The sequence below is a fragment of the Mesocricetus auratus genome, unplaced genomic scaffold (genome assembly GCF_017639785.1).
Source record: "Mesocricetus auratus isolate SY011 unplaced genomic scaffold, BCM_Maur_2.0 Super-Scaffold_100024, whole genome shotgun sequence".
NCBI classification, from domain to species: Eukaryota; Metazoa; Chordata; class Mammalia; order Rodentia; family Cricetidae; genus Mesocricetus; species Mesocricetus auratus.
In genome coordinates, this window is record NW_024429205.1 from 29,624,548 (window position 1) to 29,652,487 (window position 27,940).

Consider the following 27,940-nt stretch of genomic DNA (forward strand, 5'->3'; position numbering starts at 1 on the left):
GACGGCCCCCTCCATAACTGGTGAAGGAGCACTGCAACCACACAGACATGGACAGTGTCTGGGGGAGGCAGGGTGAGCACGTGCATAGCAAGGGGGTGGGCTTGAGCTGTCCTTGAGGAGCAGAGAGCATCTGTCTGTCCGTCTGCGGGTGGCCCAGAGCATGACTGGAGGGAAAGACATGGCTCTTTTTGGTCCACTGGAGTCTGGGGCAGAAAGAGTTAATACAGTAACTCAGCAGCACTGCTGAACTTGATGCTTTATTCTTCATTTGATCCCAACAATAAATGAATAATTTGGTTTGTAGATGATGTGTTTTTTCTATTTATATCAACACCTGACAGGACTAGAAATAGTATGAGAAGTACTAAAGATGTGAGATTTCTGGAAATTCGGAAACCCAGGGTCAGGAAACCCTTTCCATGGATAGGAATTGCACTTAGCTGAGGAAAATAAAAATAGTTCCATTGTGCCCTTTCTCTAAAGGCCAAAGATCTAGGTGGCAAGGCAAAAAACATTTTATTTCAAACATTTAATTCCTAAAATTTTCCATTTGAGAATTTTTTTCCTTAAAGTTACAAGTGTAACAGGTGCCTTAATTTTTTAAAGATTTCATTTGTGTGCATATGTGTGCTTATCTGTGTGTATATATCTTTGTATGTGTGTATGTGTGTGCCCATGTATATATCTGTGTCCATGTATATGTGTGCTTGTGCATGCTTGTGTGTATGTGCATGTGTGTGTATATTTATATGTGTTCATGTGTGTATCTGTGTGTTCTGTGTGTGTGTTTGTGTGTTTGTGTGTCTGTGTGTGTGTCTGTGTGTGTGTGTTTGTGTGTTTGTGTGTCTGTGTGTGTGTCTGTGTGTGTGTTTGTGTGTCTGTGTGTGTTTGTGTGTCTGTGTGTGTGTTTGTGTGTGTGCGTGTGTTTGTGTGTGTGCGCCCGTGCGTGTGTATGTGTCTGTGTGTTTGTGTGTCTGTGTGTCTGTGTGTTTGTGTGTGTGTGTGTGTGTGTTTGTGTGTATGTGTGTTTGTGTGTCTGTGTGTGTGTGTGTGTCTGTGTCTGTGTGGTTGTTTACTTTTACTCTTTGCTCTTTGTTGGTCCTCCACCCAGCTCCCAAGTAAATACATTTACAAATAAGATTTATTCTTTTAATGTTTTTTATTAATTTATTTTTTATATACTAACCCCAGCTCCCCCTTCCTCCTCTCCTCCTACTCTCCTCACCCCCCATCTCCCCATTCCCCCTACCCCCGACACCTCCCCTCCTCTCCTCAGAGAGGGTAGGGCCTCCCCTAGGAAGTCTACTAAGTCTGTCCCATGTCTCATTGAGGCAGGACCAAGGCACCTCTCCACCCCCACAGCCTTGGGTCTAGGCTGAGCAAGTAAGACTTATTTATGAATGCCTGGGCTTAGGTGGCTTGTTTCTAGCCAGTCTTTTTTTTTTTTTTTTTTTTTTTTTTTGGTTTTTCGAGACAGGGTTTCTCTGTGGTTTTGGATGCTGTCCTGGAACTCTCTTTGTAGACCAGGCTGGCCTCGAACTCACAGAGATCCGCCTGCCTCTGCCTCCCGAGTGCTGGAATTAAAGGCGTGCGCCACCACCGCCCGGCTTCTAGCAGTCTTAACTTATCCCATCCACCTTTTGCCTCTGGGCTTTTACCTTTCTCTGTTCTATATGCCTGTCTTTACTTCATACTCCGCGGCTGAGCGCTGGCACCTCCTCTCCTACCTTTTCCCCTCCTATTTATTCCCTCTGCCTGGCAGTCCCACATGTTCCTCTCCTGCCTATTGGTCGTTCAGCTCTTTATTAGACCAGTGGGTGTTTTAGGCATGCGAAATAACACAGCTTCACAGTTAAACAAATGCAACATAAAAGGATGCAGCACATGCCGGTGCTGGTGGCGCACGCCTTTAATCCCAGCACTCGGGAGGCAGAGGCAGGCGGATCTCTGTGAGTTTGAGGACAGCCTCCAAAGCAATACAGAGAAACCCTGTCTCAAAAAACCAAAATAAAATAAAAAAGCATGCCACACATCTTTGCATCATTAAACAGATGTTCCACAGCATAAAAGAATGTACCACAGCTAACAGATGTTCCACAGCGTGCGTGTCTCTATGTGCTGCCAGTGTAGAGGTCATAGGACAACTGTTAGAAATCCATTTTCCCCTCCCACTGTGTGCTCTAGAAGTGGAACTCAGGTTGTCAGGTTTGCATGCAAATGCTGTTGCCCTCAGACATGTTTTGCCACCCCTAGGCTTCCTTTTTGATTTGTGTTTAGATTTATTATTTTATTATACATCCATGACTGTTTAGCCTGCATGTATGTCTGTGCCCTGCATGCCTGGGAAAGGGCATCAGATCCTCTGGGACTGGAATTACGGATGGTTGTGAGCCTTAGTGGGTTATGGGAATGAGCTTGGGTCCTCTGCAAGAGCCATCTCTGCAACCCCTAGGGCTCCCATTTTGGATGCCTTGAAAGTTTACCTTTTTGGGGAGTTAATTAGGGCATCATCTGATCTCAGTGAATTTGTTCTCTGCTTTCACTGTGGGAATGCAGAGGCCTTTGTCCCGTCTGGGCTCCCTTCCTGTCAGATGCTCATTTTCTGAGAGCAGATCCTGGTCGGGGGTTGAGTGAACAAGACCTGGCCTCAGGGGCTGTTCCTCTAGTCTAACAGGTTTTAACTTTTAACGTTAGGTGGAATGACATGGTTTAGCTTAGCTGTTCTGTTAAAAATGGAGATTTGGCCAGTTATGCTTGCCAGGAGGAAATGCTGCAGAGGGAGAGGCAACATATCATAGGTTTGAGTCTAAACCTAAACCTACACCTGGTCCTTAAGAAAGGATGTTTGGGCTGCTGAGATGGCTGGATGGTTGAGAGTACTTGCTGCAGCTGGTGGGGCATAATGGCCCTCGGGAGTCAGAGGCAGGCGGATCTCTGTGAGCTCAAGGCCAGCCAGGACTACATAGAGGATCCAAGTTCAGTTCCCAGCACTACATCAGGCGGCTCATAACTGCCTTTACCTCCAGCTCCAGGAGATCTGAAGCCCACTTCTAGCCTCCACAGACATATTAGTTACCTACCCCACACAGACACACAGGCATTTTAAATTTTTTTTCGTTTGTTTGCTTTTTGTTTGTTGAGGCAGTGTTTCTCTGTGTAGCCCTGTCCATCCAGGCTGGCCTTGAAGCCGAGATTTGCCAAAATAATGATTTTTAGAGACAGGGTTTCTCTGTGTGGCTTTGGAGCCTATCCTGGCACTCACTCTGTAACCCAGGCTGACCTTGAACTCACAGAGATCTGCCTGCCTTTGCCTCCCCAGCGCTGGGATTAAAGGTGTGCGCCACCAACACCCTGCGTAATAAGTATTTTTAAATGTAAATTTAAAGAACACATTTGCTGAAACCAAAATGTGGACTATCACTGGCAGCTAGACTTGAGTTTGAATCCTAGCTCTAGCCCTCATTACAGGGTTGATTTTTAAGCAAGATTCCACCTCATCTCCCTTTAAGCCACAAAGTACTCTCGGGTAGAAAGAAGCAGGAAACCTGACTCCACTGAACTCAGTACCGAGATAACAAAATTAGTTGGCGCTGTAAGAAATGGTCAGGGCTCAACCGTTGACCTACACCTGGTTGAACCAAATCCTGTACTTCAGGTGGCTTATGGGAATAAATAAGCGATCCAGGAGCACCCGGCCAATTGAAGAACCTAATCCTGTACTTCAGGTGCTTATGGAAAATAGATTAGCAACCAAGGAGCACCCAGCCAACTGACGTTCTTGTACTTTGTCCCTTTGCTAGCTATCCCGAACTGCACAGGCATGAGACTCTGGCCAGTTCATTCTGATGTCTGTAGGACAAGGAGCATGCTCTGGCCCAAATCCATTGTTGCTGTCCAGGTAGCCTTCGGTGAACAGTTTGTCCATTTAAGGAGTTTCTTTTTCTTTTTTAAAAATGACACATACGTTGGATGGTGGTGGCGCATGCCCCTTTAATCCCAGTGCTGGGGAGGCAGAGTGGATCTCAGTGAGTTCAAGGCCAGCCTGGTCTACAGAGCAAGTGCCTGGATAGCCAGGACTGTTGAGAAACCCTGTCTTGGGGGACGGGTGGTGAGGAGGGAACCATATGTAACAGACTTCCTTTTTTCCTGAGCTTCGGCTTTCCGTTGTTGGATAACAGGGCCTCCTATCTGTCCTCTCTAAGACAGTGAGACGGCCCCTGTGAAGCTGCTAGCCAGGTGTGGCTCACCATGCTCACTTGATAATGTGGGGTTTCTCTTCACTAGAGTCATTCTGTTGTGCCTAAATTCTGTTTTTTATTTGATTTTATTTTTTTGGTTTTTCGAGACAGGGTTTCTCTGTGGCTTTGGAGGCTGTCCTGGAACTAGCTCTTATAGACCAGGCTGGTCTCGAACTCACAAAGATCCGCCTGTCTCTGCCTCCCAAGTGCTGGGATTAAAGGCGTCCACCACCAACGCCCGGCAGTGCCTAAATTCTGAACCCCAAATCACCAAGAGGCCCACTTCGATGCAAAAGCAAAGAGTCTTTATTGAAGTTATTTAACTTGCTAAACCCATTAGCTCGGATCCTTTGCCCCACCACCAAGGCAGACAGCTGGAGAAAGACCCCTAGCAACCTCGAGGCGGGGATCTTAAAGGGCAGCGAAAGGGGAGGTATGAAACAGTCTCAGGATTGGTGCGCTTCCAGGTTTGGATGACCTGGCTGGTGTTGATTGGTCAACTGGTTGTTATGGCCCATAGGCCCTCCCAGGGCGGTTGCTATGCTCTGCACGTCACTGTTGTGCACTTGTTCTTAAGGCAGCCCCAGAGCTGTAAAGCACAGCCCCGCCAGCTAACTTCTGATTGGCTCCTTGCCTCGAGGAGGGCATCTGACCTCCTAGTGACCAGGACAGGAGCAGCAAGGTCAGGAAAGCACGTGGTAGCCTGTCATGGCTGCTAAAACAGGGAGGCTGGTCACTACAGGAGCCTAGGACTGCTGGGCAAAGCTGAGAGGCTCCACTGTAAACCCAGGACTCCTGTTTCCATTTGCAAAAGTGCTCTTGGAGAACTTCTCCATAGTTCTTACTGTTCTTAGCAGCATGTTTGCTGGACTAAGAAGGTCTCTTCAGGGTAACTTTTTCAGTACCTCTATTTTAGGGAAAGGTTGGTTCCCAAAGCTGCACCCTGAGCACGGGACACCCTAATTCCTAAATCAGGACTGCTGACTTATGGGTTGCTACTCTTCCAAATGGAATAAGCATGCTAGCTATTTGCTTTAAACCCTGCACAACGAGCATGGGCAACCTCAGAGTATTTAGAGTAAGTATTTACAGAGGGGCTGGGAGTGTAGCTCAGTGGGAGAGCACTAGCCTAGCATGGGCAAAGGCTTCTAACGCCTTTAATCCCAGCACTCAGGAAGCAGAGGCAAGCGGATCTGTGTAAATTCAAGGCCAGGCTGGTCTACCGATGGAGTTCTAGGACAGGCTCCAAAGCTACAGAGAAATCCTGTCTCAAAAAAGACAAGTTAATAAACAATTAGATGTCTATATATAGTAGTAGTAGAAAGGGGTTGATTTTTTGTTTTTGAAGATAGTATCTCATGCAGCCCAGGCTAGTCTGGAACTCCCTAAGAGCTGAGGATGACCTTGAACTCTTTGATTCTCTTGACTACCAAATGTTGAGGCTTTAGTCATCTGCTACCATGCCAGAACTTGTGTGGTTCTAGAAATTTTTTTTCCTAAAGTCAGCTGTGTTTGCTTTTATTTAGAAATGCAGGAAAATCCATGAACAGCAGACAGGCTGAGGGAAGCAAGGGGGAGGAATGACTGGGAGAAACTGATCAGAGAGGCTGGGGAGTCCAACTCTGTGTTACAACACTGTAGGATACAGGTGCCTCCCTTTGAAAACATGGTGAATAATCTGTCATTGGTATGTGGAGTGCTCTTTTTATAGGAGAGAACAGGTAAGAAGGAATGCAGAATATTAATGCATTAAGTTAGTCCTTACCTGAGTGGTTCTAGAAATTTAATCCAGGGTTTTGTGCGTGCTGGGCAAGCACTCTGCCAAATGAACTGCATTCCTGGCCCCAAGGTTATCTTTAAATGATATAAGTAGGTTTTGATGTCTTAATATTTGTCAGACTGGAACTCTAAGATTAAAGTACACGTCAAAGCCAGTCGGTAGTGGCACATACCTTTGGCCCAGCCATCATGAGGCAGAGGCAGGCAAGTCTCTGAATTTGAGGCCATCCTGGTCTACAGAGTGAGTTCCATGACAGCCAGGACCAGGGGATAGGGTGTGAATCAAAAGGAAAACAGACACATAAGTATAAAGTTAGGAGAAGAAAATGTAAGGCATGCAAGTAGATACGGAGGAAAACGTTTTCCCTCAAAGGCCATCTTCCTGCAGGAAACAGTTTTAGGTGAGCAAAGCTCCAGACTATTATTCAGAAGTCTTCATCTCCGCATAACTAGCTCCTTTTCTAGGTCTGTGCTCTTTAAATATTGAAATGTGGTGTTCTGGTGGGCACTGGAGTGACTAAGCAGCTTTAAACACTTCTTCCCAGGTCCTCTGGACCCCTCAGGTGTTGTCCAATGGCATCCAGTTTTCTCGAGTCAGTCCAGACGGTGAGGAAGGCTACCCCGGAGAGCTGAAAGTCTGGGTGACGTATACCCTGGATGGTGGAGAGCTTGTAATCAACTACAGAGCACAGGCTAGCCAGACCACACCAGTTAATCTGACCAACCATTCTTACTTCAACCTAGCAGGCCAGGTAAGTGAACTTCCATCTCTCCTGCTGTAAGCAGAGTGCTGGAGGAATGGCCATGGAATGTGGCTGGAGAGACCAGCCCATCTCGGAGATGAACTCATGCCCTTGGTGATGAAAATGATCCTAGCGGAGTATCTGGCTTTAAGTAGATGCTCAGTAACATGGGAGTCATAGAGGAGGAAGTGACTATGTCATCCTGCCAAGGGAGGTAGCTATATCCCTGTGATACAGACGAGGCATGGGTTATTTCAGGGATTCCTTCTCATCTAGCTGTATGAATGCACATTTTGCTCCCCTTGTACTTCTGCTTGCCCCCAAACTGCCCCCACCTAAGATGCCTTCCTTAAATGTTGGAAATGAGCCTGTGTGCCCAGCCCCTTTAAATGTGCCACGGGTAGTGAGTGCTCTGGCTGTGTGGTCCTACAGCATCTCCCTGGCTTCTAGTGGTCATTCTTACCCTGAGTAGTACAATAGACAGGACACTAGACTAGAATTTAGAAGAACTGGCTTTTTAAATTACTAGACATGTTCTCAGTTTCCCAATAAAGGCTAACTTTGTTTTATCATCTGTGTCCGAAGCACTTTATGAAGTTGTTGGTGGAAACATTGAAACCAGCCTAGTAGCCAGACCCTTAGCAACATCTGAGAAGGCAGGCAGAGCCCTGTGAGTTTGAGGCCAGCCTGGTCTACAAAACGAGTTCCAGGATAGCAAGGGCTACACAGGGAAACCCTGTCTTGAAAAACCAAAACAAACAAATAAATAAAATGACATTTGAGAGCTGTGTAGAGTTGATGATAGCCTCTTTCCTCATTAACAGTCCCCTGTAAGCCAAGTCATCCCCTGCTATTAGTTTTAGCCTGTCCTATGATTCATTGTGAAGCCAAACTGTAGATTCTAGCTCCATGACTTCCTCATGGGAAGAACTCAGCTTATCTAATCACTGGAATCATCTTGGCATGATTTCCTACAAGCTGGTGGTGATGGCCAACGGGCGACATCGTCCATTTTTACCTTTTGTTGGGTTTTGATGCTGAGTTACTGCAGTAGCAGCTAGCTGGTTTTTACAGATACCCCAAAGTTCAGAACGCAAAGGTGACTGTTCCTCACTTGTTCTTGTTTTGTTTTCAGGGAGGCTTTCATTCTGTAGCCCAGGCTGATCTGGAATTGAGAGCAATCTCCCTCCCTCTGTCACTCCAGTGCTGGGCTTGCAGGTGTGAGCTGCCACACCCATCTGCTACTTTTAGTAGAATTTTCTAGTTTAGGAGCCAAACTTCAGGTCACCACCTTTAGGTTTCAATGTTGGGATCCTCAGGTGGGAGTGGGGAACCATGTTTTTCAAAGGAAGAAAAAGCTATGTAGGTTGCAGGTGGTTTTTTTTTTTTTCTTTTTTATCTTTCTGCCCTAGTCTGTGCCTACTGCAAAACTCAGGGACTGTTTTGTTGTTGTTTGGTTGGGTTTTTTGTTTGTTTTTGGTTTTTTGAGACAGGGTTTCTCTGTGTAACAGCACTGGCTGTCCTGGAACTCACTCTGTAGAGCAGGTTGGCCTTGAACTCACAGAGATCCACCTGCCTCTGCCTCCTGAGTGCTGGGCCTAAAGGTGTGCGCCACCGCCTTCCAGCTGGGAACATGTTTTTTGTTGAAGCTTTTTGCCTGTAGAGCTATGAAAGTACATCATGGAGGTTTGAGATGGAAAGTAAGCAGCGTGGTTCTGCTGCAGCTAGACAGATGTGCCATCAAGGATCCATTTTCTTCCATTTATCCAGTTAACTTCTGTCTTAGTTACTTTTTATCACTGTGATAAGACACTTAGAGAAGAAAGAGTTTATTTGGGGAGTAGTTTCAGGTTAGTCCATAGCCATCATGACTGGGAGAATGGCAACAGGCAGGCGGTAGCGTTTGGGTAGAAATCTCTTGTCTGTCACTTGCAAGACAGTAGTCATGGCAATGCACAGACAGGTCTTTAAGGCCTGTGCCAATCATAACGGACTGTGCATGTAAATGGTGCAGTTACAACAAGCAACAGTCAGGGGAAATTACCAGAAAAAAACACTGAACTCAGAGATGGGCCTTGAGGTCTGTTTGGGAACCAGTGTTTCATGCCAGGTTTCCATCAGCTTGGAAAGGAAGTGAGTCTGACAGTGATCTTCCACTAGCGTAGACCACTGCATTTTCCAGACCAGAAAACACGGAAGATACATTTGCTTCTTCAGGGCAGAAATGGCTGGACTGTTCAGAGAGTGGGCTCCTTGCCTCTCCTTACCCTTCCTGATATCTCATTCACATCTCTGTATTTGGTCTTTGGTTTTCATGTTGGTTTATTTTCTTCTGCCTTAGTGGTTTTTTTAAGACAGTCAAGGAAATTCCTGGGCAGCTTTATTACTTTTGTGAAAGCGTGGGAAACAAGCCATATGTTTATCTACAGGAGAGTTATATAAAGCCCAACAATATTAGACGTGCAATACAAAGGACCAAATCGAGCCAGGCGTTGGTGGAGCACACCTTTAATCCCAGGACTGGGGAGGCAGAGGCAGGCGGATCTCTGTGTTTGGAGACCAGTCTGGTCTACAAGAGCTAGTTTCAGGACATCCTCCAAAGCCACAGAGAAACCCTGTCTCGGGAAAACAAAATCCAAAGGCCCAAATCACTGATGCAGTGACTTGGACACATTCAAGAGCATTGTGCTGTGACACAGATGGGAGACACTGAAGACTGTCTAATGTGGGATGCCATTTATGTGACATTCCACAACAGAAGAAATCAGTCTATAGCCATGGAAACCAGAACAGCATTCTGGTCATAAGTAGGTATTTATCTTTTACAAAGGAATGGCAGCAAGGAGGCAGGCTCCTGGGGAAGGGGGGTGAAGACATGGACACAGTCTGGGTTGGGAGACTAGAGAGTGTCGTCTCCACCAGACTCCCTCACTGGATGGCTCTTAAGCTTCGGGACTCTCAGGATAGGCTGTTGCTCCTGATCTAGTTCCCCCGAGGCTTCTACCCAACCTTCTATGCTGCCTCAGCAGCAGGGCCTCCAGGCGTTGTCATGAAGTCCGTTTCTGCTGTGTTTAGACGCGGACTCACTTGTCTCTGAACTTTGACCTCTCTTCTAAGAATGACTCATTTGATTGTGCAGCCTGAGTCTTACTGACTATAAAGATCAATGTTCACACATCGCTCGCCGCCCTGGAACCTGGCTTCTGCAGAACTTTGCTCAGGGTTTCTCAGAATTGGCACTGACATTTTGGGTGAGAAAATTCTTGGTGGCAGGGGGGACTTCTGTGCAGTTAGGCTGTTCGGCAGCATCCTTGACCTCTTCCGTTTAGAAGGCAGCAGCCCTGTGTGTTCACACATTGCAGATGTCCCTCTGAGGGCAAAAAATCACCCCTAGTTAAGAAACCTTGGTTTAGCTAATTTCTGAACAATCGTGAAGCGAAAGCTCCCACTTGGCTGCTCTTCCCCATTTTTTCTGTCTTGTGGCTTTAAGATACTGGAAATAAGAAGTGATGGTCATATGTCTTCAGAAGCAGGGACTGCGGTTCTGACTCCTGTTGTATGACAGGGAATGTGTCCTGTGGGTAGGAGCTGAGCCAGAGAAGAATGACAAGTGGCCTTCTCTGGTGAACCTGGAAGTGGTCCCTGGCTATCCAAGACTGTGTTATAGGTCAGTCCCCACCCCTACCCCCATCCCTTGTATCTTGTTTGTGAGAGAGTTGCATGCTAGGGCCATTTTTTAAAAATTGTCTTTATGTGTGCATGAACACACACACACACACACACACACACACACAGACATGGGTCATTTATGGAGGTCCAAGGACAACCTAGAGGAGTTGATTCTCTCCTATCCTGTGGATCCTGGAGACGGGCTTGGCAACAAGTGCTTTCCACACTGGGCCACTGTGCCCACCCTACAATCATATTTGATACTTTTTTCCAAACGTGTTGGTGGCAATGGAAGCTCTATCTACCTACCCGTAAGTGATCTTTTTTTTTTTTTTTTTTTTTTTTTTGGTTTTTCGAGACAAGGTTTCTCTGTGGCTTTGGAGGCTGTCCTGGAACTAGCTCTTATAGACCAGGCTGGCCTCGAACTCACAGAGATCCGCCTGCCTCTGCCTCCCGAGTGCTGGGATTAAAGGCGTGCGCCACCAACGCCCGGCCACGTAAGTGATCTTATTAATTATAGTCACCAGTCAACTGTCAATGCATGTAGACATTTTTGCAGAAGTTATAAAGTAGATACCTAAAATAAAACCCAGTAGCCAGATGTGGTGTCTAAGGAGGAGGCAGGTGGATCTCTATGAGTTCAAGCCCAGCCTAGTCTATGTAGTGAGTTCCAGGACACCAAGACTACATAGAAAGACCCTGTCTCAATCCTCACTACCCCCCAAAATACCCAAGCAGTAAATTTTCTTTTCTCTTTTCCTTCCCAGGGCTCCCCAGATATATATGACCATGAAGTCACCATAGCAGCCGAGGCCTATTTGCCTGTGGATGAGACTCTGATTCCTACAGGTCAGTGAATTTAAACTATTATGCCATGTAGAACCACAGTTCTCAGCCAAGGAAAAGGTGTTACTGTGTAAACCATTGCTTGTTCACCTTTACTAGGTAAAAGTGGTGGTTTAGCTAACTAGCATAATGATGTCAGTCTCTTCAGTTTGGATATGCATCATGTCTATACAAGATGTCAACAATAAGGGAAGTAGATGAAAAGTATAACACAGATGTATTCTTTTTTTTTTTTTTTTTTTTTTTTTGGTTTTTCGAGACAGGGTTTCTTTGTGGCTTTGGAGGCTGTCCTGGAACTCGCTTGGTAGTCCAGGCTGGTCTCGAACTCACAGAGATCCACCTGCCTCTGCCTCCCGAGTGCTGGGATTAAAGGCATGCGCCACCAACGCCCGGCCAGATGTATTCTTTTTAACCACATTTCTGTAAATCTAAATTATTTCAAAATTTCAAAGTGAAAAAATGACTTCACTTTACCAGACACCTGTCTTACACAAGGAAAGTGTTTGGTCTCTTTAACACAGTTGTTTGTGGAGCCGGACGTTGGTGGCGCACGCCTTTAATCCCAGCACTCGGGAGGCAGAGGCAGGCGGATCTCTGTGAGTTCGAGGCCAGCCTGGTCTACAGCGTGAGTTCCAGGACAGCCTCCAAAGCCACAGAGAAACCTTGTCTCGAAAAACAAAAAACAACAAAAAAAATGTTTAAAATTCCTTTCCTTGAGAAAATATGCCACTTTTTTTAAAAAGCTTTACCCAGCCTGCTCTGTCCCCCACCCCAGTTCACCCGCTGTCCCTGCCGCCGTGTGTTTCTGAAAGCTCTCTGTAAAACCTTGTGAAAGCAGCCCCATTCTGACCAAATTAGAACTCTGGTCGGAAAGACTGACCACAGGCTGCCCAGGGAGGCTCAGCAAGACGCTTCAATTTTATTTCAACCTCTCTCCCCATTCAACCTTCAACACATCTGTAACCCCAGCACTCTGGAGACTGAGGCAGGAGGATTGCGGCAAGTTTGATACATAGTGAGTTCAAGGGCAACCCCAGATTCATAGCAAAAGTCTGTGTCTAAATCAAATAAATTAGACGGCTAGCAAGATGGGAAAAGGCCCTCATTTGAGCCCTGGGACCTCCATGGTAGCAGGAGAGACTTGATGCTTGAAAGTTATCTTCTGAATGCCACACGCTCACTGCGGCACACATGTGTCCACACTCATATGCATGCATCTCTCTCTCTCTCTCTCTCTCTCTCTCTCTCTCTCTCTCTCTCTCTCTCTCTCTCTCTCTCTCTCGCGCGCGCGCGCGCGCGCACTAAAGAGGGAGGGAGGTGTGACAGTAAAAAATTAGGCCCCTGGCATTAGAGCTGCTTGTTCCAGGACAGGTCCTGCCTAAACAGCATCAAGGAGATCACTGCAGGTTCCCTAGGACTCACCTGATGACACTGATGCTTCCCAAGGGACACATTTCTGAGGGCCTCCCCACAAAATGATCCCAAGAACAGTTTTGTGAGACTCCAGAATAACTCCTTGAGCTACTTGTGTTCCCTGCTAGGAAACACATCACCCACTGCTGCAAGCTTGGCAAACGTGAGCCAGCCTGCTGGAAATTTGGCATAAAGACAGCTCAGAAGTGAGTGTTCAGCCAGGCTCCATGGAATTCCTGTGATAATTGCAGGCATACTCAAGTGAATTTGTCATAGTGGAAGTTATTTACCAGAGTTCTGATCACTTAGAGGTCGGTTTATCACTCATGTCTCCCTCCCCCAAGTCCAACAAAGGTGCCTAGAATGCTTAGGGTCCTTCTATCCCAAAGAGGCTGAAGGATAATGGGACTTCAAATAATGACTCAAGTGAGCTCCCAGAGCAATCTTGAGTTCAGCTCATGTCCATACAGTGCTGACTAACTTCCACACGACTAGAGAGAGAATGGAACACTGGAGAAGCCATGGAGGAGCTCCCGGAAGAGTCTCATGTGGCTTGATTGTGCTAGAGATGTTTAGGAGATAAAAATCAGGGGCCTGGGGCTGGGGCTGGGGAAGACAGCTCAATGAGTGCTTACAGTCTTGAGAACCCATATATATTAGGTGTCTTAGAGCATGCCTATAACCCCATATATATCCATAATGAGATCTGATGCCCTCTTCCGGTGTGCAGGCATATATACAGACAGAACAATAAATAGATAAATCTTAAAACAAAAACAAGGTGGACAGCACCTGAGGAACCACCCTGAGATTGTTTTTCGGTGTCCTCTAGGCAGTAGAAATGATGAATTAAATAGTGATTAAGTGGTTGTGGGTGAGGGGAGGAAGGGAGTTTCACGTGCGGAGGACAGGCTTAGAGAAGAGCTAAGAGAGCGATGGGTTTGCCTCAGAGAGCTGTGGGGCAAACCTTGTGGGTTCCCAGGAGGAAAGAGACCCAAACTCAAGGGGCCCGAGGAAACCACTAATGTTTTTTTAGGTATGAGAAAGTTCTGAGCAAAGGGTGCTGCTGCTGACCCCACTGAACAGCCGCTGGTGAGCATGGGGAGCGACAGGAAGTGAAGAGAGAGCGGCCTGTGAGTGGTTCTCAACAGAGATGACTTGAAAGGAGTCCTGGGCCTCATCCCTGAGTTCCTTTGCTGTAGGCCTGTCTGTCTGTAGGTCTGTCTGTCCCCAGTAGGCAGGGAAGAAGAGAGAGGACACCTCCAAGAGGCATGGGTACCAGTGAAGTTAGGATTTAATCAGAAGAGAGACTTGTCAAGTAAAATGGTTATGAGAGAACTCGGGGAATCCATCTGATGAAGACTGAGACCCCAAATCCATGTAGTCTCAGCTGGGGCTTCTGTGAGCTTCCTCCTGGCTCTTTCAGACGTCTGGACAAAGAAGGTGGCCTGACCCGCTGCTGGGGTTGTCAGATGAAAGGGCTGGAGGTCACTAACCCTTAGCTTGGGGCCATCACCAAGGGTGTGAAGGATGGAAAATGCTCAGAAAGAAAGTAAGGTGACACCGTCACCGGGACCTGGCAGACTCTGGAGAAGACCAGACTCGCCGGGGACTTCCTGCCTGTGGCTGAGCCAGAAGAGCAGAGGGCAGCAGCAGGGTGAGCTTTTCACTTAAGGGCAAATCCCCGTATGCAGTGCCGATGGGGACCTAAGATGGAAAAACACTGTCATGTAAATGCCTTGTGTGGGGTTAGCTGTGAAAAATTGTCTTCTCACCTGAGAGTGACCTGCAATTCAGATTAGCTTTTCCTGCTGTGGATGTCATGTCATATCTGGAAGCAGTACCCTCCCCCCTGCAAGTCATAGTTAAAATTCAGAAAGTACTCAGTGGAATGGAAAGGGGCTTATGGGGGGACGGACCCACCCACACAGTGGCAGAATGAAGCCACAAACACAGCTACACAGCACAGAAAAGTGCAGGCAAGCTTTGAGGTGGCGTGATCTGTGAAAATGTATAATGCTGCCTTTACAGAAAAACCCCAAGGTGCTTTACTTGCCGACGGCTGGGATGGAGTAAAAACTCCCATCTAGGGTGTTGCTTTTCATTATCATCCTCTCTATGTTGTTTCCTAAAATAATAACTGCCATTCTGGAAACGATTTACCAAGCTAGCTTAGTGAGGTAACAGCAGCCCTGTTCCGTTCCTGAAGGCCCCTTCATGCAGATCTGACTGTTCCCAGCCTGACTAGCTAAAGACACAGACATGATTGGAGCGGCTGGTCCGTCCCCATGGAGACCAGACTCCAGCCCCCAGTGCTGCTCTGCTGTCGTCCTCGCTCCTTCTTCAGTGGTCATGCCTCAGCCCATCTGAGCCCAGGTCTGTGCTGACCAGTCACTGAGGAGCTTATGAAACAGAGAGAGAGAGAGAGAGAGAGAGAGAGGGAGGGAGGGAGGGAGGGAGGGAGGGAGGGAGGGAGGGAGGGAGGGAGGGAGGGAGGACTTCATGTATTCCAGACTGGCCTGAAACTCTAGTTAAAGAATAACCTTTCATTTCTGGCTCTCCTGCTTCCATTGCCCAAGTGCTGGGATTGTAGGCAGACAGCACTCGGTCCATGCAGTACTGGTGATCAAACCCAGGGTTTCACATATCCTAGGCCAGCACTCTACCAACTGAACTACATCCCCAACCCAAAAAAAAGCATTATCAGAAGACACAGTATTTTTAAACTTTGTGTGTATGTGCTTGGTGCTGGGGATTGAACCGAGGGCCTGAGTATGCTACGAAAGTACCTTCCACTGTGGTACATCCCCAGCAGACCAGGCTGGCCTCAAATTCACAGAGACCCGCCTGTCTCTGACTCCTGATCCTTTTTTTAAAAATAATTTATTATTCAATTAAAATAGTGTTCTGCCTGCATGTATGCTGCCTGCCAGATGAGGACACCAGACCTCATTACAGATAGTTGTGAGGGCTGGAGAGATGGCTCAGCCGTTAAAGGCTAGGCTCACAACCAAAAATATAACAGATAGTTGTGAGCCACCATGTGGTTACTGGGAATTGAACTCAGAAAGAGCAGCCAGTGCTCTTAACGTCTGAGCCATCTCTCATCTCTCCAGCTACGCTCCCCCACCCTTTTTTGTTTGTTTGTTTGTTTGTTTTTATTTTTCAAGACAGGGTTTCTCTGTATTGTTTTGGAGGCTGTCCTGGAACTGTCTCTCTCTCTCTCTCTCCTTTGTTGTTATTTTTGTTGCTTTTTGTTTTTGTTTTTTGGTTTTTTTTTTTTTTTTTTTTTTTTTTGAGATAGGGTTTCCTGTGTAGCTTTGGAGGCTGTCCTGGCACTCACTCTGTAGACCAGGCTGGCCTCGAACTCACAGAGATCCACCTCCCTCTGCTCCCCCTCCCTCCATGCTGGGATTAAAGACGTACACCACCAATGCCCAGCCGCCCCCCCCTTTTAAGGAAGAAAACATTTTCCTACTAAGCTCACCAAAGGTTTCTAGAGACCTTATACCAGATTTAAAGTTTTTAAATTACATATTTTTAATTCACCGTGTGTATTCACAGCCTCGTAGCCTGTGTGGAGGTTAGAGGACTGCTTGTGGACGTCGTCTCCACAGTGTAGGTCCTAAGTACCAAACTTGGGTCACAGGATATTTGACAAGTGCCATTTTGTTGGCCCTATTTTTTCTCCTTCTCTTCTTCCTTTTTCTTTTTTAAGTTATTTAGTATCTGTATGGGTGGTGTTGGGGTGCTTGTATGCCACAGCACATATGTAGAAGACAATGCTTTTTTTTTTTTTAAGCAACACACACTCAGAGAAAGGGCACAGCTATTTCACTGTGTTTGGTTAAGAATTTATAAGCAGCAGTTCACTGTCTACCCTGTTTCTTACGTCTTCTGCCACACACCCTAATTGTCAGAGCTCAGAATCCTTAAGCATTTGTGTGATGGTATCTAAATGTGTCTAGGAAGCAGAAGTCTATTCCCATATTGTCATCTCCCTCCCCTCATTGCATTAGCCAATCATGACTCATCTTTTAAGATTAGGCTCTGGGCTGGAGAGATGGCTCAGAGGTTAAGAGCACTGGTTGCTCTTCCAGGGGTTCTGAGTTCAATTCCCAGCAACCACGTGGTGGCTCTCAACCATCTGTAATGAAATCTCGTGTCCTCTACTGGCCTGCAGGCATACATGTATATGTCTATGTATATGTATATGCAGGCAGAACACTGTATACATAATAAATAAATCTTAAAAAAAAAGATTAGGCTCTTGTCACACCTCTGAAAACCACTGCTGGCCCACCTGAGTCCCACAGTCATGGCATTTTCAAACCCTGTAAAAGTTTATATCGAGTCTGTGTCTGCCTGCCATGTTGCTTTATGCTTCCTGGGGTCAGTTCAACCATTGACGTAGATGATGCTAAAAAACCAAAAAAAGCTCATAAACCCCTGTTGTGTGTGTGTCCACGCATGTGAAACCACAGGACAACCTCGGCTGCTGTTCTTTGAGATCTCACTGGCCTGCAACTTAACAATTAGGCTCGGCTTGCTGGCCAGTGAAGCCCAGGCAGCTGCCTGTTTGCGTCTTCCTGGAGGTGGGATTACATTCATTGTGTCCGGCATTTTAAATTTTAAAATTAATTATTTTTATGGAGGTTCTGTGGATTCAACTCGGGTCCTGAGGACTCTCCAGTACCTATGTTTGATTCCCTATCCAAAAGTAATTTCAGGGCCCATGCTCTTGATGCAGAGGTGGGGTGGAGAGTAGCCTCCACAGGGACTTCTAAGTTCTGAAAGGCAAAAACATCCTGGAGCATTATACTAGAGTTACTGCTACGCAACAAATCTCTTTGTTCTTAGTCAGGGCGAGTCATCCTCTAGGACCTCCAGCAAAGGTCAGAGCAGGTGCTGGGACATCTGCAGACTCCTCTTCCGTGTGTGGCTGTCACCCTGACTGCACGCACTCCTCCTTGTGACTTAAGCTTCTGGTGACATGGTTGTCGGGTTTGCAGAGCGCATGTCCTGATAGAGCAGCCCAGACAGAAGGCACTTGGTAGTCCATAACTCCATCTCAAGAATCACACCCAGTTGAAGCTGTTCTTTGGCTGGTTGGTTTTAGTACTGTAAACTGCTTCTGAGCAAACACGGAAATTTAGCAAAATTATGTAAACTTGATCCTGAAGTTTTAGAATGGCGAATAAATGTACAATTGTTTACATAACAGAAAAGGCTAAGCAGAAAGTAAATTTCAATATGTCAGTATAGAGGCTCTACTTTATGTAGACTTAAATTAATGTGAGATATGTACCTTCATATTCAGCAATCTGGATGTTTCCTTCATACATTAAACTATTAATAAGCATAAAAAAAAAGAATCACACCCAGTACCCGGTTGTTTGAGGCTGTTACAGAGGTGTGTGTAAGTTCCAAGGGGGAAAGAAAGATGCTGGCTGTCAGTGAGGGAGGGGACATGGGGGACGGGATGCAGACTGCCACATTCCTGGTGATAAGATGTGATGGTGAGAGCCTCAGTGAGATAAGAGAAATCAAGGCAGGTGGGTTGCAAAAGGGCTTGAGTTCTCACTTTCTGAGAGTAAGTAGTATTGTGTCAAGGATGCAAGCAGAGCCTCGTAGACTGACCCTGGTGGCAGAGACCTAGCATTAGAAAGTTCTGTCTTCAGTGATCAGATCCACCTCATCTGATGCTGTTACTACAGCTAGAGTGATGTGCTCATGAACCCTTTGTTGGCCTCTGTCCTTCCCCTCACGTCTGGATCACTGTCACTCCAACACCACCCTGCATAATTCTTTGTTTTTTGTTGTTGTTTTTCGAGACAGGGTTTCTCTGTATTGTTTTGGAGGTTGTCTTGGAACTCGATCTGTAGACCAGGCTGACCTTGAATTCACAGAGACCCGCCTGCCTCTGCCTCCTGAGGGCTGGGATTAAAGGCGGCTCTTGTCATCAGTCTTGGTCTTTTCATTGTCCACACTGGTGGGACCCTGACCTCCTAGTCCCTTAGCCATGCTGTCATCAGGTGTCCCCGACCTCCCTGTGTTCTTGCATGCTCAGTGCTACAGCCCTAGGCTTGACTGTTTGCTCCCGTGGCAGCCTCTGTGGCCACTCTTCAGAATGCCTGTCATTCTTCAGGGCCACAGGGTCCCTTCACCCTTCCGTGACCCACCCACTCAGGACCTCCCTTCACCCTACCCCACCGCAGCTTAGGCCAGGAGCCATCGCTGCAGCGCCCCTTTGAGAGTGCTCTCCACTCTCTCACCTCTCTCCCTCCCCTTGCTGACTGCAAGCAAGCCCCAAGATGTTAAGTCCGCCCACACTCAACCACAGCTACTTCCCTGCAGCTTCAGGTCTCAGGCTGTAGCCATGTGAACAGCATCTGTGTGTCCTCACTGCTGCGTGTCCTCAGGCTTTGCTGGAATGAGGAAGCAGGTTCAGTCAAGTCACTCCTGCGCCCGTGAGCTGTACCGCCACATCTTTGGGTCAGAGGTTACCAACTGCCAGGCTTTAGGTTTTGCTGCACATGAGAGATGAATGGACAGGGAGGGAAGGAAGGAAGGAAGGAAGGAAGGAAGGAAGGAAGGAAGGAAGGAAGGAAGGAAGGAAGGAAGGAAGGAAGGAAATACCTGGTGACTTCTAAACTAGAGCCATGATATGGCATCCTCTCTGAGAACACATTTTCCATTTCCTTTTCATTTTCTGTACACACAGCTTTGCTAAAGCATGATTGACGTCTCTTTCCTGTTCTTAGCACAAAGCAGAAACTCGTATATGCAGGTTAACCAAAGTTAAAAGAACGTGCTCTTTTTCCAGAATCTTAGAAAAACCAAGAGAACTTGGGGGCTTAGGGCGGAAGGTGCTGTCATCAAGGCAGACACATTGTAGTGAGTCACACAGGGCCTCCAGGGACATCTGGAGACTCAGAGGCTCTCGAGCTGTGTCAGGCAAGTCCCTTTGCACCTGGGTTAGTGTCTCTCTCTGCAAGGTGAGGGGTCTGTCTGGATGAGGCGGCTCACAAGGCCTTTCTGGACAGGCATTCTGACTTTGTCACAGAGCGCTGCCGCCTTCGTAATGGCTCCTGTTTTCCACATTGGTTCAGGCAGTCTCAACTTTCCCATTAAGCAAAGGCTCCAGTTCATGTCGGTGTGCTGACCTCAAACTTGAGATATTCTTGCCCAGCCCCCAGGGGCTGGCATTGCATACAGCACCGTTCTTGGCTGTAGATTACAGTTTCCCCCTGTTATTGTCACTGGTGTCTTGAGATAGGGTCTGTACCTCAGATGTGATGCTCACGGTGATGCTCCTGCCTCATCCTTGTATTGCTGAGATCACAAGTATGTGTCACCGTGCATGACGTAGAGAGTGTCTTTTTATTTTATGTGTGGGTATTTGTTTTTCCTGCATTTATTCTGTGTGCCTGCAGAGGCCAGAAGAGGAGGACCTCAGATCCCCTGGAATGGGTGTTAGTGGGCATTTTGTGAGCTACCATATGGATGCTGGGAATTGAACCTGGGTCCTCTGGAAGAGCAGCCAGTTTGCTCTTAACTGATGAGCCAGCTCAAAGGTCAGTTGGACTTTACCAGAATGTTGTGGGAGTCACAGAAAAGGACATCTTGCAGTTCGCTCAGTATCGGTGAAACGGGTCTACAGTGTGCCCTGTGTCACTGTCATGAAATTCCATGGCTTCCTTTATTTCCTAGAGTCTTCTCTCTCTATACCTTATGGGGAAGTGTTCATAATCATTAGGACTGTCACAAAGTTTAGACTGTGAGTCAAGAATGACTTTGAGAAAAAGTTAAGAGACAGCTGGACGTGAGTGGCACACGCCTTTAATCCCAGCACTCTCGAGGCAGAGGCAGGCGGATCTCTGTGAGTTCGAGGCCAGCCTGGTCTACAGAGCGAGTTCCAGGACAGCCTCTAAAACAATACAGAGAAACCCTGTCTCGAAAAAAAAAAAAAAAACCAAACCAAAAAAAAAAAAAAAGCAGAACTAAAGGGCTTTAATAGCCAAGCTGGTTCTCTTTTCACTTACATAATTATTTCAGTGGCTTTGTTTTTGGTTTTGTTTTTAAGATGGGATCACGGAGCCCTGGCTGCCCTTAAACTCACAGAAATCCTTCTGTTTCTGAGTGTTGGGACTAAAGGTACACACCATCTGCCCAGCCTTAATTATTGTGATGGTCTCTTGACCTCTGTATTGCTGAACAGAGATGCTCTGGACTTGGCATTGTTGTATGATGACCACCACATCTCCTCTATGGTTTGCTCTTTGGTCCGCACACAGTAGGGTCCTTTCGGGACTGGCCACTCATCTGTGTCATTGTGATGAACCTGGGGAATCTGGCTTGCATACAGGGAAGCAGTGCTCACCAAACCATAACTCACCTAGGCACTGCATCCCTCAAAGCGCTGAGTCAAGTGGCAGTCCACAGAATGACCATGCATCCCAGCTTTCTCTCGATTGTTCCAGAAGCACTAACTGTTCTCAACACAGATTGGAGTGTCTACAGTCTGATAGGGATGTGCCTGGAACAGGGTAATTGCCGATGTCCCTTTAGCTAATACTGGCCCACAGTGGTTTACGAATCTCAGGCAAGAGGTGGTAGCACACATCTTTAATTCCCAGCACTAGGGAGGCAGAAGCAGGTGGAACTCTGTGAGTTCAAGCCCAGCCTGGTCTACAGAGTGAGCTCCAGGACAGTCAGGACTGAACAGAGAAACCCGGTCTCTGAGGAAGAAAAGAGTCACTAATCCCAGACTTGCTAGAGTCCGGTCACTCATGGCTAAAGCTTCATTATGAGCCCAAGGATAGAGCAACCATTACCCTTTGTCCAACTTAACCTTGTAGTCATGGTTTTTCTCATCATTGTAACAAGCACCTGTTTAAGAGCAACCTAAGAGCTCATGATTTAAGAGGGCACAGTTAATTACTGTGGGGAGTCTGGCTTAGTGACTATTCTGGACTGTGGCAGCCAGAGCCTGAGGCAGCCTGTCCCTCAAGTCAGGGGGGGTCACAGTGCTCAGCCACCTGCCTCCCTTTTCCCTTTTTATTCAGTCTGAGACTCCAGACAATGAAATGGGCAACCATATTCGGGGTCTTTCCTCTTTGAACTTTCTGGAAACAGCTTGACAGGGTGTGTCTTCTAGAGGGTTCTACATCCTGTGGTGTTGACGATGACTGATCATCACAATTCTTAATGAAGAATATGCCTTTCCTTGATTTTTTTTTCACTTAAAAAAAATTCAGGGGCTGGAGGATGACTAAGCGGAAGACCCCAGTTTGACTCCCAGCACCATGTGGGGTGTCTCACTACTACCTGTGACTGCAGCTGCAGGAGACCTGACACCTGCTTCTGGACCTCACAGACACCTGCATTCATGTGTCGCACCTGCTGTGCGGCCTGCATCCGAGAATGTAGCGAGGTGGTCGGGATAGATGACACAGAGACCGGTCGGTTGCTTTAAGAAAACTTTATGCTTCCCAAGTCAGCTTAGGAGGAGACCCCAGTCCGCTTAGGAGAGCTCTCAGGAGGAGTCTCAGGAGAAGTCTCAGGAGAAGTCTCTCCAAGAAAAAAGAGCTTCCCTTTTTAAGGACTTTTGCCATCCATTTACATACCATTCTTTTTTTACTTCTCACCCTCCTGGCTGGTGGTTTAATCTCCGGCCCCAGAATCGGGGAGACACCACAGGGGGCAGGGACAGGAAGAGGCATCTAGCCGTAGGGGGTGTGACAGTCATGGTATTTCAGTGAGCAAGCCCTTATCTGAGCCCTATGAAGCTTTAAAGCACTGAATTGTTTCCAGTAAACATTACACAGATGCCTGCTCCCAGGCCGAAGGGGAAGTGGGTTTCTGCTCAAGGTCTGGTGTCCCCACATTCATGCGTACACACACACTTGTGCACACACTCTTAAAAAGCTTCATTCATATGTGTGTGCATATGATGTGTGTGTGTGTGTGTGTGCATTTTTGTGGTTGTAAGTGCAGATGCACACCTGTACGCGAATGTGTGGGGTTAAGAGAACAATTTCATGTATCAGCCCTCACCTGTTTGCCTCTCTGGAGTCAGTGGGACCTGGGAATATGGAGCCAATAAAGGAGGTGGACCAGAGTCTCATGCAATAGCCAGCTTTATTCAGAGCACCGGATAAGGTGAAGTGTCCAATCACTGCAAGTAACAGTCAGACCGTACTTGGCAAAAGTGTGTTTTCCATAGAGGAATATAAACACATAACCGCAGCCAGTTGTGATTAATAATCTGAAGTGAACTCCCTCCTGTCTGCTACACCTGGGAGGGGCACAAAACACATTCCGAGAATAATTCAGTGGTTTTGAAGAGACTGAGGTCACAAGACTCTTATCCTTATTCTCTTGAAGTTTTCTCACAAGCACTCAGTTTTCTCCTAGACACACTCCTCATCCGACTCCATTCCTGGACCGTGCTCTGCCACGCACTGTTCACCTGGTGTGAGTTTTGGTCTCTCTTGTCCCCTCTGCATACACTAGGATAGCTGGCCCACAAGCTTCCCACAATTCTCCTGTCTCTGCATCCCATCCTGTCGTAGGAATGCTTGGATTACAAATGAGTGCTGTTGAGTCCAGCTGTTACACTGGTTTTGAGCATTTGGATGCAGCAGGACAAAAGCTTTCCCCACTAAACTATCTCCCCAACTCAAATTTTTTTGTATGTGTATTTGGGGGTTTTTGAGACAAGATCTAATCTTTTGGGGGGGGTGAGACAGGGTATGTCTACATAACCCTGGCTGTCTTGGAACTCACTAAGTAGACCATCCTGGCCTTGAACTCTGCCTCAAGTGCTGGGGTTAAAGGTGTGCACTACCACAACTGGCACATGTAAGCCTCTGACCCCCCTGCCTCTACCTCTGTGTGCTGGGATCACAGATGTGGACCATGGCTTCTAGTTTCCCAGGGTTTCTTGTGTGCTCTGGGAGGGCTCTACCAACAGAGCTGGTCCCACCCTTTTGCTACTTTTATGTTTTAAATACTGCATTTGGTAATCAGTTGCATATTCTGATCAAGGGAACCCTCAACTCATTCTCCTCTACACACTGAAACGAAGGCTGAGAGACCAGGACCAGTAGGCTCTCAAGATGGTGTATGCAAAGCTTTGGTCTTAGTAACAGCTGCCTCTATTGTTTCCACTCTCTTCCCAGGAGTCATTGCTCCAGTGGAAGGAACCGCATTTGACCTGAGAAAGCCAGTGGAGCTTGGAAAACACCTGCAGGATCATCACCTCCATGGTTTCGACCACAATTTCTGTCTGACGGGATCGAAAGAAAAGCATTTCTGTGCACGGTTGGGAACTTTGTCCTTATTGCCTCTGTAGGGGAGAAGAAATAGCAGTTCTTGTAGGAGCTTTCCCTATGACAGCTTCAGCGTTTGATAGGAGCCAGGGTCAAATGCCATATCCCACAGCTTTGGGAATTCCTGTGCCATGAGTGACCTCTGTAGAGTTCATCCTCCCCAGCATCCTCTCTGGCTTCCCGCCTCTGCCTGTCCTGTAAGTCCCTCTTCTGCTGGGTCACTCCTGCTTTCACTGAGCGTCCAGAGCCCTTGGGACAGTCCCAGGTCAGGACTGGAGACTGCACTCCTCTTAGCTCTCACCACTCCCACCCCAGTTTGTAGTCCAGTGAGTGCACACACTCTTCTTACACAAATCCCGTTCCTAGAGTCAACTAGTCAGGGCGTGACTGTAGACTAAGGAGTCTGGGGAGAGGTAACTCAGACCCCTGATAGAGACAAACAGGGCTTCCCAGATCTCCCTGGAGCTCTAGGAACCAGGGCCTCTGAGTTCCACCTGCTCAAGACGCCCTGCTCCTCCCCTCAGCGCCTCTACCCTGTCTTCTCCCCATTGATCCCACATCTGGGCCCCTTCTTCCAGACATTTTCTCCAGCCTCTTGGTGGACAGTGTATTTTGCATTTAAATTTTAAATTACATTATTATTATGAGTGTGCATTGTGGGGAAGAAGGGGGATTCTTTCAGAAATTGGTTCTCAGGGCCAGGCTTGTACAAGCGCTGTAGTGACTGAGCCATCCCCCTGGCACAGCAATATTCTTTGTTTGAATGGTTTCTTGTGTGATTTCCTGGTAAGACTCTGACACCAGCCTTTTTTTATATCCCCGTGGCAAGAAGTACAGACCCCGGCTGAGTGGTGGCGCACGCCTTTAATCCCAGCACTTGGGAGGCAGAGTCAGGTGGATCTCTGTGAGTTTGAGGCCAGCCTAGTCTACAGAGTGAGTTTCAGGCCAAATGGGGCTACACAGAGGAACCCTGTCTTGAAAACCCAAAACAAAGTAAATGTTTCAGACTCCGTGGCTGGACATGGGGGCATGTGCCTTTAATCCCAGCACTGCAGAAGGAGAGGCAGGAAGAGCTCTGTGAGCCCCAGTGCAGCCTGGGCCACACCCTTGGGGACTGTATCTCAGTAGCAGTGACAGCGTGCTCACCAGCAAGTACAAGTCCAGCATCACAGCAGAAGACCCTCAAGGCCCAGAGTTGCCTCTCGCTAGCCCGGCTGCTCCTCCCTGACCCCCATGACTGTGTGTTACCATGCCCCAGATAGGTCCCAGGCCAACATCATCTGAGAAGTTGTTTCTGAGGGTCCTCATAAGCCAACAGCTCATGCCTTCCCTGGGCAGCTCCCAGAATAATCTCCATCCTATTCTTATCTCCCAAATCCTCTTCGCCCTCCCTGTGTAGCCAGGTCTGGTTCCCGCCCCAAAGCTGTTTCTTGACCTCTTCCTTCCCGGAAAGCTCAGATACGACTTGTCTTTGTCTCCAGGGTGCGCCATGCTGGAAGTGGGCGGGTCCTGGAAGTATACACCACCCAACCTGGCGTCCAGTTTTACACGGGCAACTTCCTGGATGGCACTCTGAGGGGCAAGGGTGGAGCAGTCTACCCCAAGCACTCTGGCTTCTGCCTCGAGACTCAGAACTGGCCTGATGCAGTCAATCAGGTAAAGCCGCAAGCTAGCTTGTCAGAGTGACGTTGATTCAGTGTCACACGGTGTGGCAGGTCCTGACAGTCTGTTTGTGCTTTTCAGATTATACAACCACAGAAAACCCATAGCTCAGTAACCGTTGTTAAAGCCGTCAGCACCTTTGCTCAGTGTCTCTCCTTGTCAATTCCCACTCATTCTCTGCCCTTTGTGGGGGAGGTTCCAGTGAGAAAACTCACCTTTCCCCACTCAACCATCTTGCCGGCCCACCCCGTTCCACAAGGCCTTCCAAATCTTTTCTTCCTGTTTGTTCTCTCCTTTCCTCTCTGCTTGCTGCTTGGAGCACTCCTGCTCACACTGCCAGCCCTGGGAAGAAGCTTGTGTGTTACTCCAGAGTATAAATCAAGGCATCGGCTCCTGTAGCCAAGTCTTGCTTTGACAAAGTGGCTTGGCTATGGTAGATTCCCGTTCATTTCACTGCAAATCGGTAACACACTGTCCTCACAGGTACCAGCCCACAACGATGGCTTAGAGCCTCGTGCAGGGGATGGCTGGCGAGGTCTAACTGCTGATTTCCCTTGCAGCCCCGGTTCCCTCCGGTGCTGCTGCAGCCTGAGGAGGAGTACAACCACACCACTTGGCTCAAGTTCTCTGTTGCTTAAAGAAGACTGAAGATGTGGCCTGGCCCCCACTAGCCTGCCTGGAGAAGACCTAGAAGCACTAAAACTGCAGCTGTTATAATCAGCTTGAATGCTGATCTCCTTTTCCAGCAGCTGGCTTCTGGCCATGTCTGATAACCAGCTCTGTTCTCTATCCAGGTCAGAGGACAAATTAACTCTACCCCAGTGCCATCCTCTAAGGCCTGACCCTAGTCAGGAGTGGTCCTCAGGACTCTAACCCTGTATAGATAGGTGCCATCTCGTCTATTTTCTTCAAGACTTCCTTTCTTTGATGGAACTCTTCTTCTGTCTCCTCTTTTACCTCAGACTCCCTCCAGAAATTAGTATAACAGTTTTAACCTAAACCTGAGTTCAAGCTATGAGAATTCAAGTCTCCTCTGTACCTCTCTCTACCTCAGTCTGCCTAGACATTCCTAGGGTCACTGAAGGACAGGCTGGGGTTTGGAGCCTGCTCCGTCAGAGCCTTTGTTCTTGGATGTACTTTAGGGGCATCAAAGGTGTTTCAGCAGTGAACACACACTGCTCTTGCAGAGGACCAGTATGGTTCCCAGCACCCATAACAGGCTCACAGCTGCCTGTAATGCTAGCTCTAGGGGATTGAGTGCCCTCTCTTGGCCTACATGAGTACCCACACTCATGTGCACATACATCACCTATACACAATTTTTAAAAAATCTTAAAAATTAAATTCACTTTAGAAACACTAGAATAAGTTGAACTATCTTAAGTACCCACACTCATGTGCACATATATCACATATGCACAATTTTAAAGTCTTAAAAATAAAAAAAAATCACTTTAGAAGCACTAGAGTAAATTGAACTAACTTTATGGTATGACTTAAACCATAATCTCTAAATATCCAGAAGACTTCAGATGTCCCTGCCTCTGAGGTCAGCTAGAAGCCAGCTGAGGTGTAAAAGGCTGCGCAGACACAGAAGGCAGGAGACGAATGTGAGCACCTCACACCGCAGTGCCTAGAGGACGACGCTGCACGAGAAGCAGACGCTGCTAGGGAAGAGATGCATGGAGGCCATGGGCTTAGTGTAGGCTGCTGATTTCGAAAAAGAAACAGTTTGTTATCATCTGCTACAGTCAGTTGAAATAAAACCAAAATTTCACTTTTGGGAGACTTGGTCATTCATGTGTGCACGTATGTACGTGTGTGCACTAGTGTGTGTAAATATGTATGCTTGTGTATGCACACACACATGTGCCTGTGGAGGCTAGAGGAGGGCTTTGGACATCTTCATTTTCCTTCTCTACTCCATTCCCTGAGTCAGTGCCTCTCACTGAACCTGGAAGCCTCGCCCGTCCTCACTGGGGTTACAGGTGTGCATGACGGTGCCCAGCCTCGTGTGGGTGCTAGCGGTCCACTCAGGTGCCCACGAGTGCACTGCAAGAATGCTTACTCACTGAGCCATGGTCCTAGCCTTGTCTTCTCGCCCCTGATGCAGGGGGAAGATGGATGCAGGCCTTTGGGGGAAGACCTAAAGCTGAGATAGGGACCACCTTCTTTCTCTTCTGGCCTGGGGCCTCCAAAGATGATGGACATGCGGAAAGGGTGGGCAGCAGATGTTCAAGCTGACCACAGCCCC

At 47.6% G+C, this 27,940-nt stretch overlaps 1 protein-coding gene across 1 annotated transcript in view; it reads left to right on the forward strand.

Moving 5' to 3' along the window:
- The window catches only part of Galm (galactose mutarotase), a 35,483-nt gene extending 8,016 nt beyond the window's left edge, over nucleotides 1-27,467 (forward strand). Inside the window, exons 3-7 of the mRNA XM_005073617.4 lie at nucleotides 6,563-6,769; nucleotides 11,197-11,278; nucleotides 23,875-24,016; nucleotides 25,506-25,680; nucleotides 26,247-27,467. Of these exons, the coding sequence (XP_005073674.1) occupies nucleotides 6,563-6,769; nucleotides 11,197-11,278; nucleotides 23,875-24,016; nucleotides 25,506-25,680; nucleotides 26,247-26,324 (684 nt within the window). The 3' untranslated portion in view covers nucleotides 26,325-27,467. The remainder of the gene's footprint in view (nucleotides 1-6,562; nucleotides 6,770-11,196; nucleotides 11,279-23,874; nucleotides 24,017-25,505; nucleotides 25,681-26,246) is intronic.
- The last annotated feature ends 473 nt before the right edge of the window (nucleotides 27,468-27,940 follow it).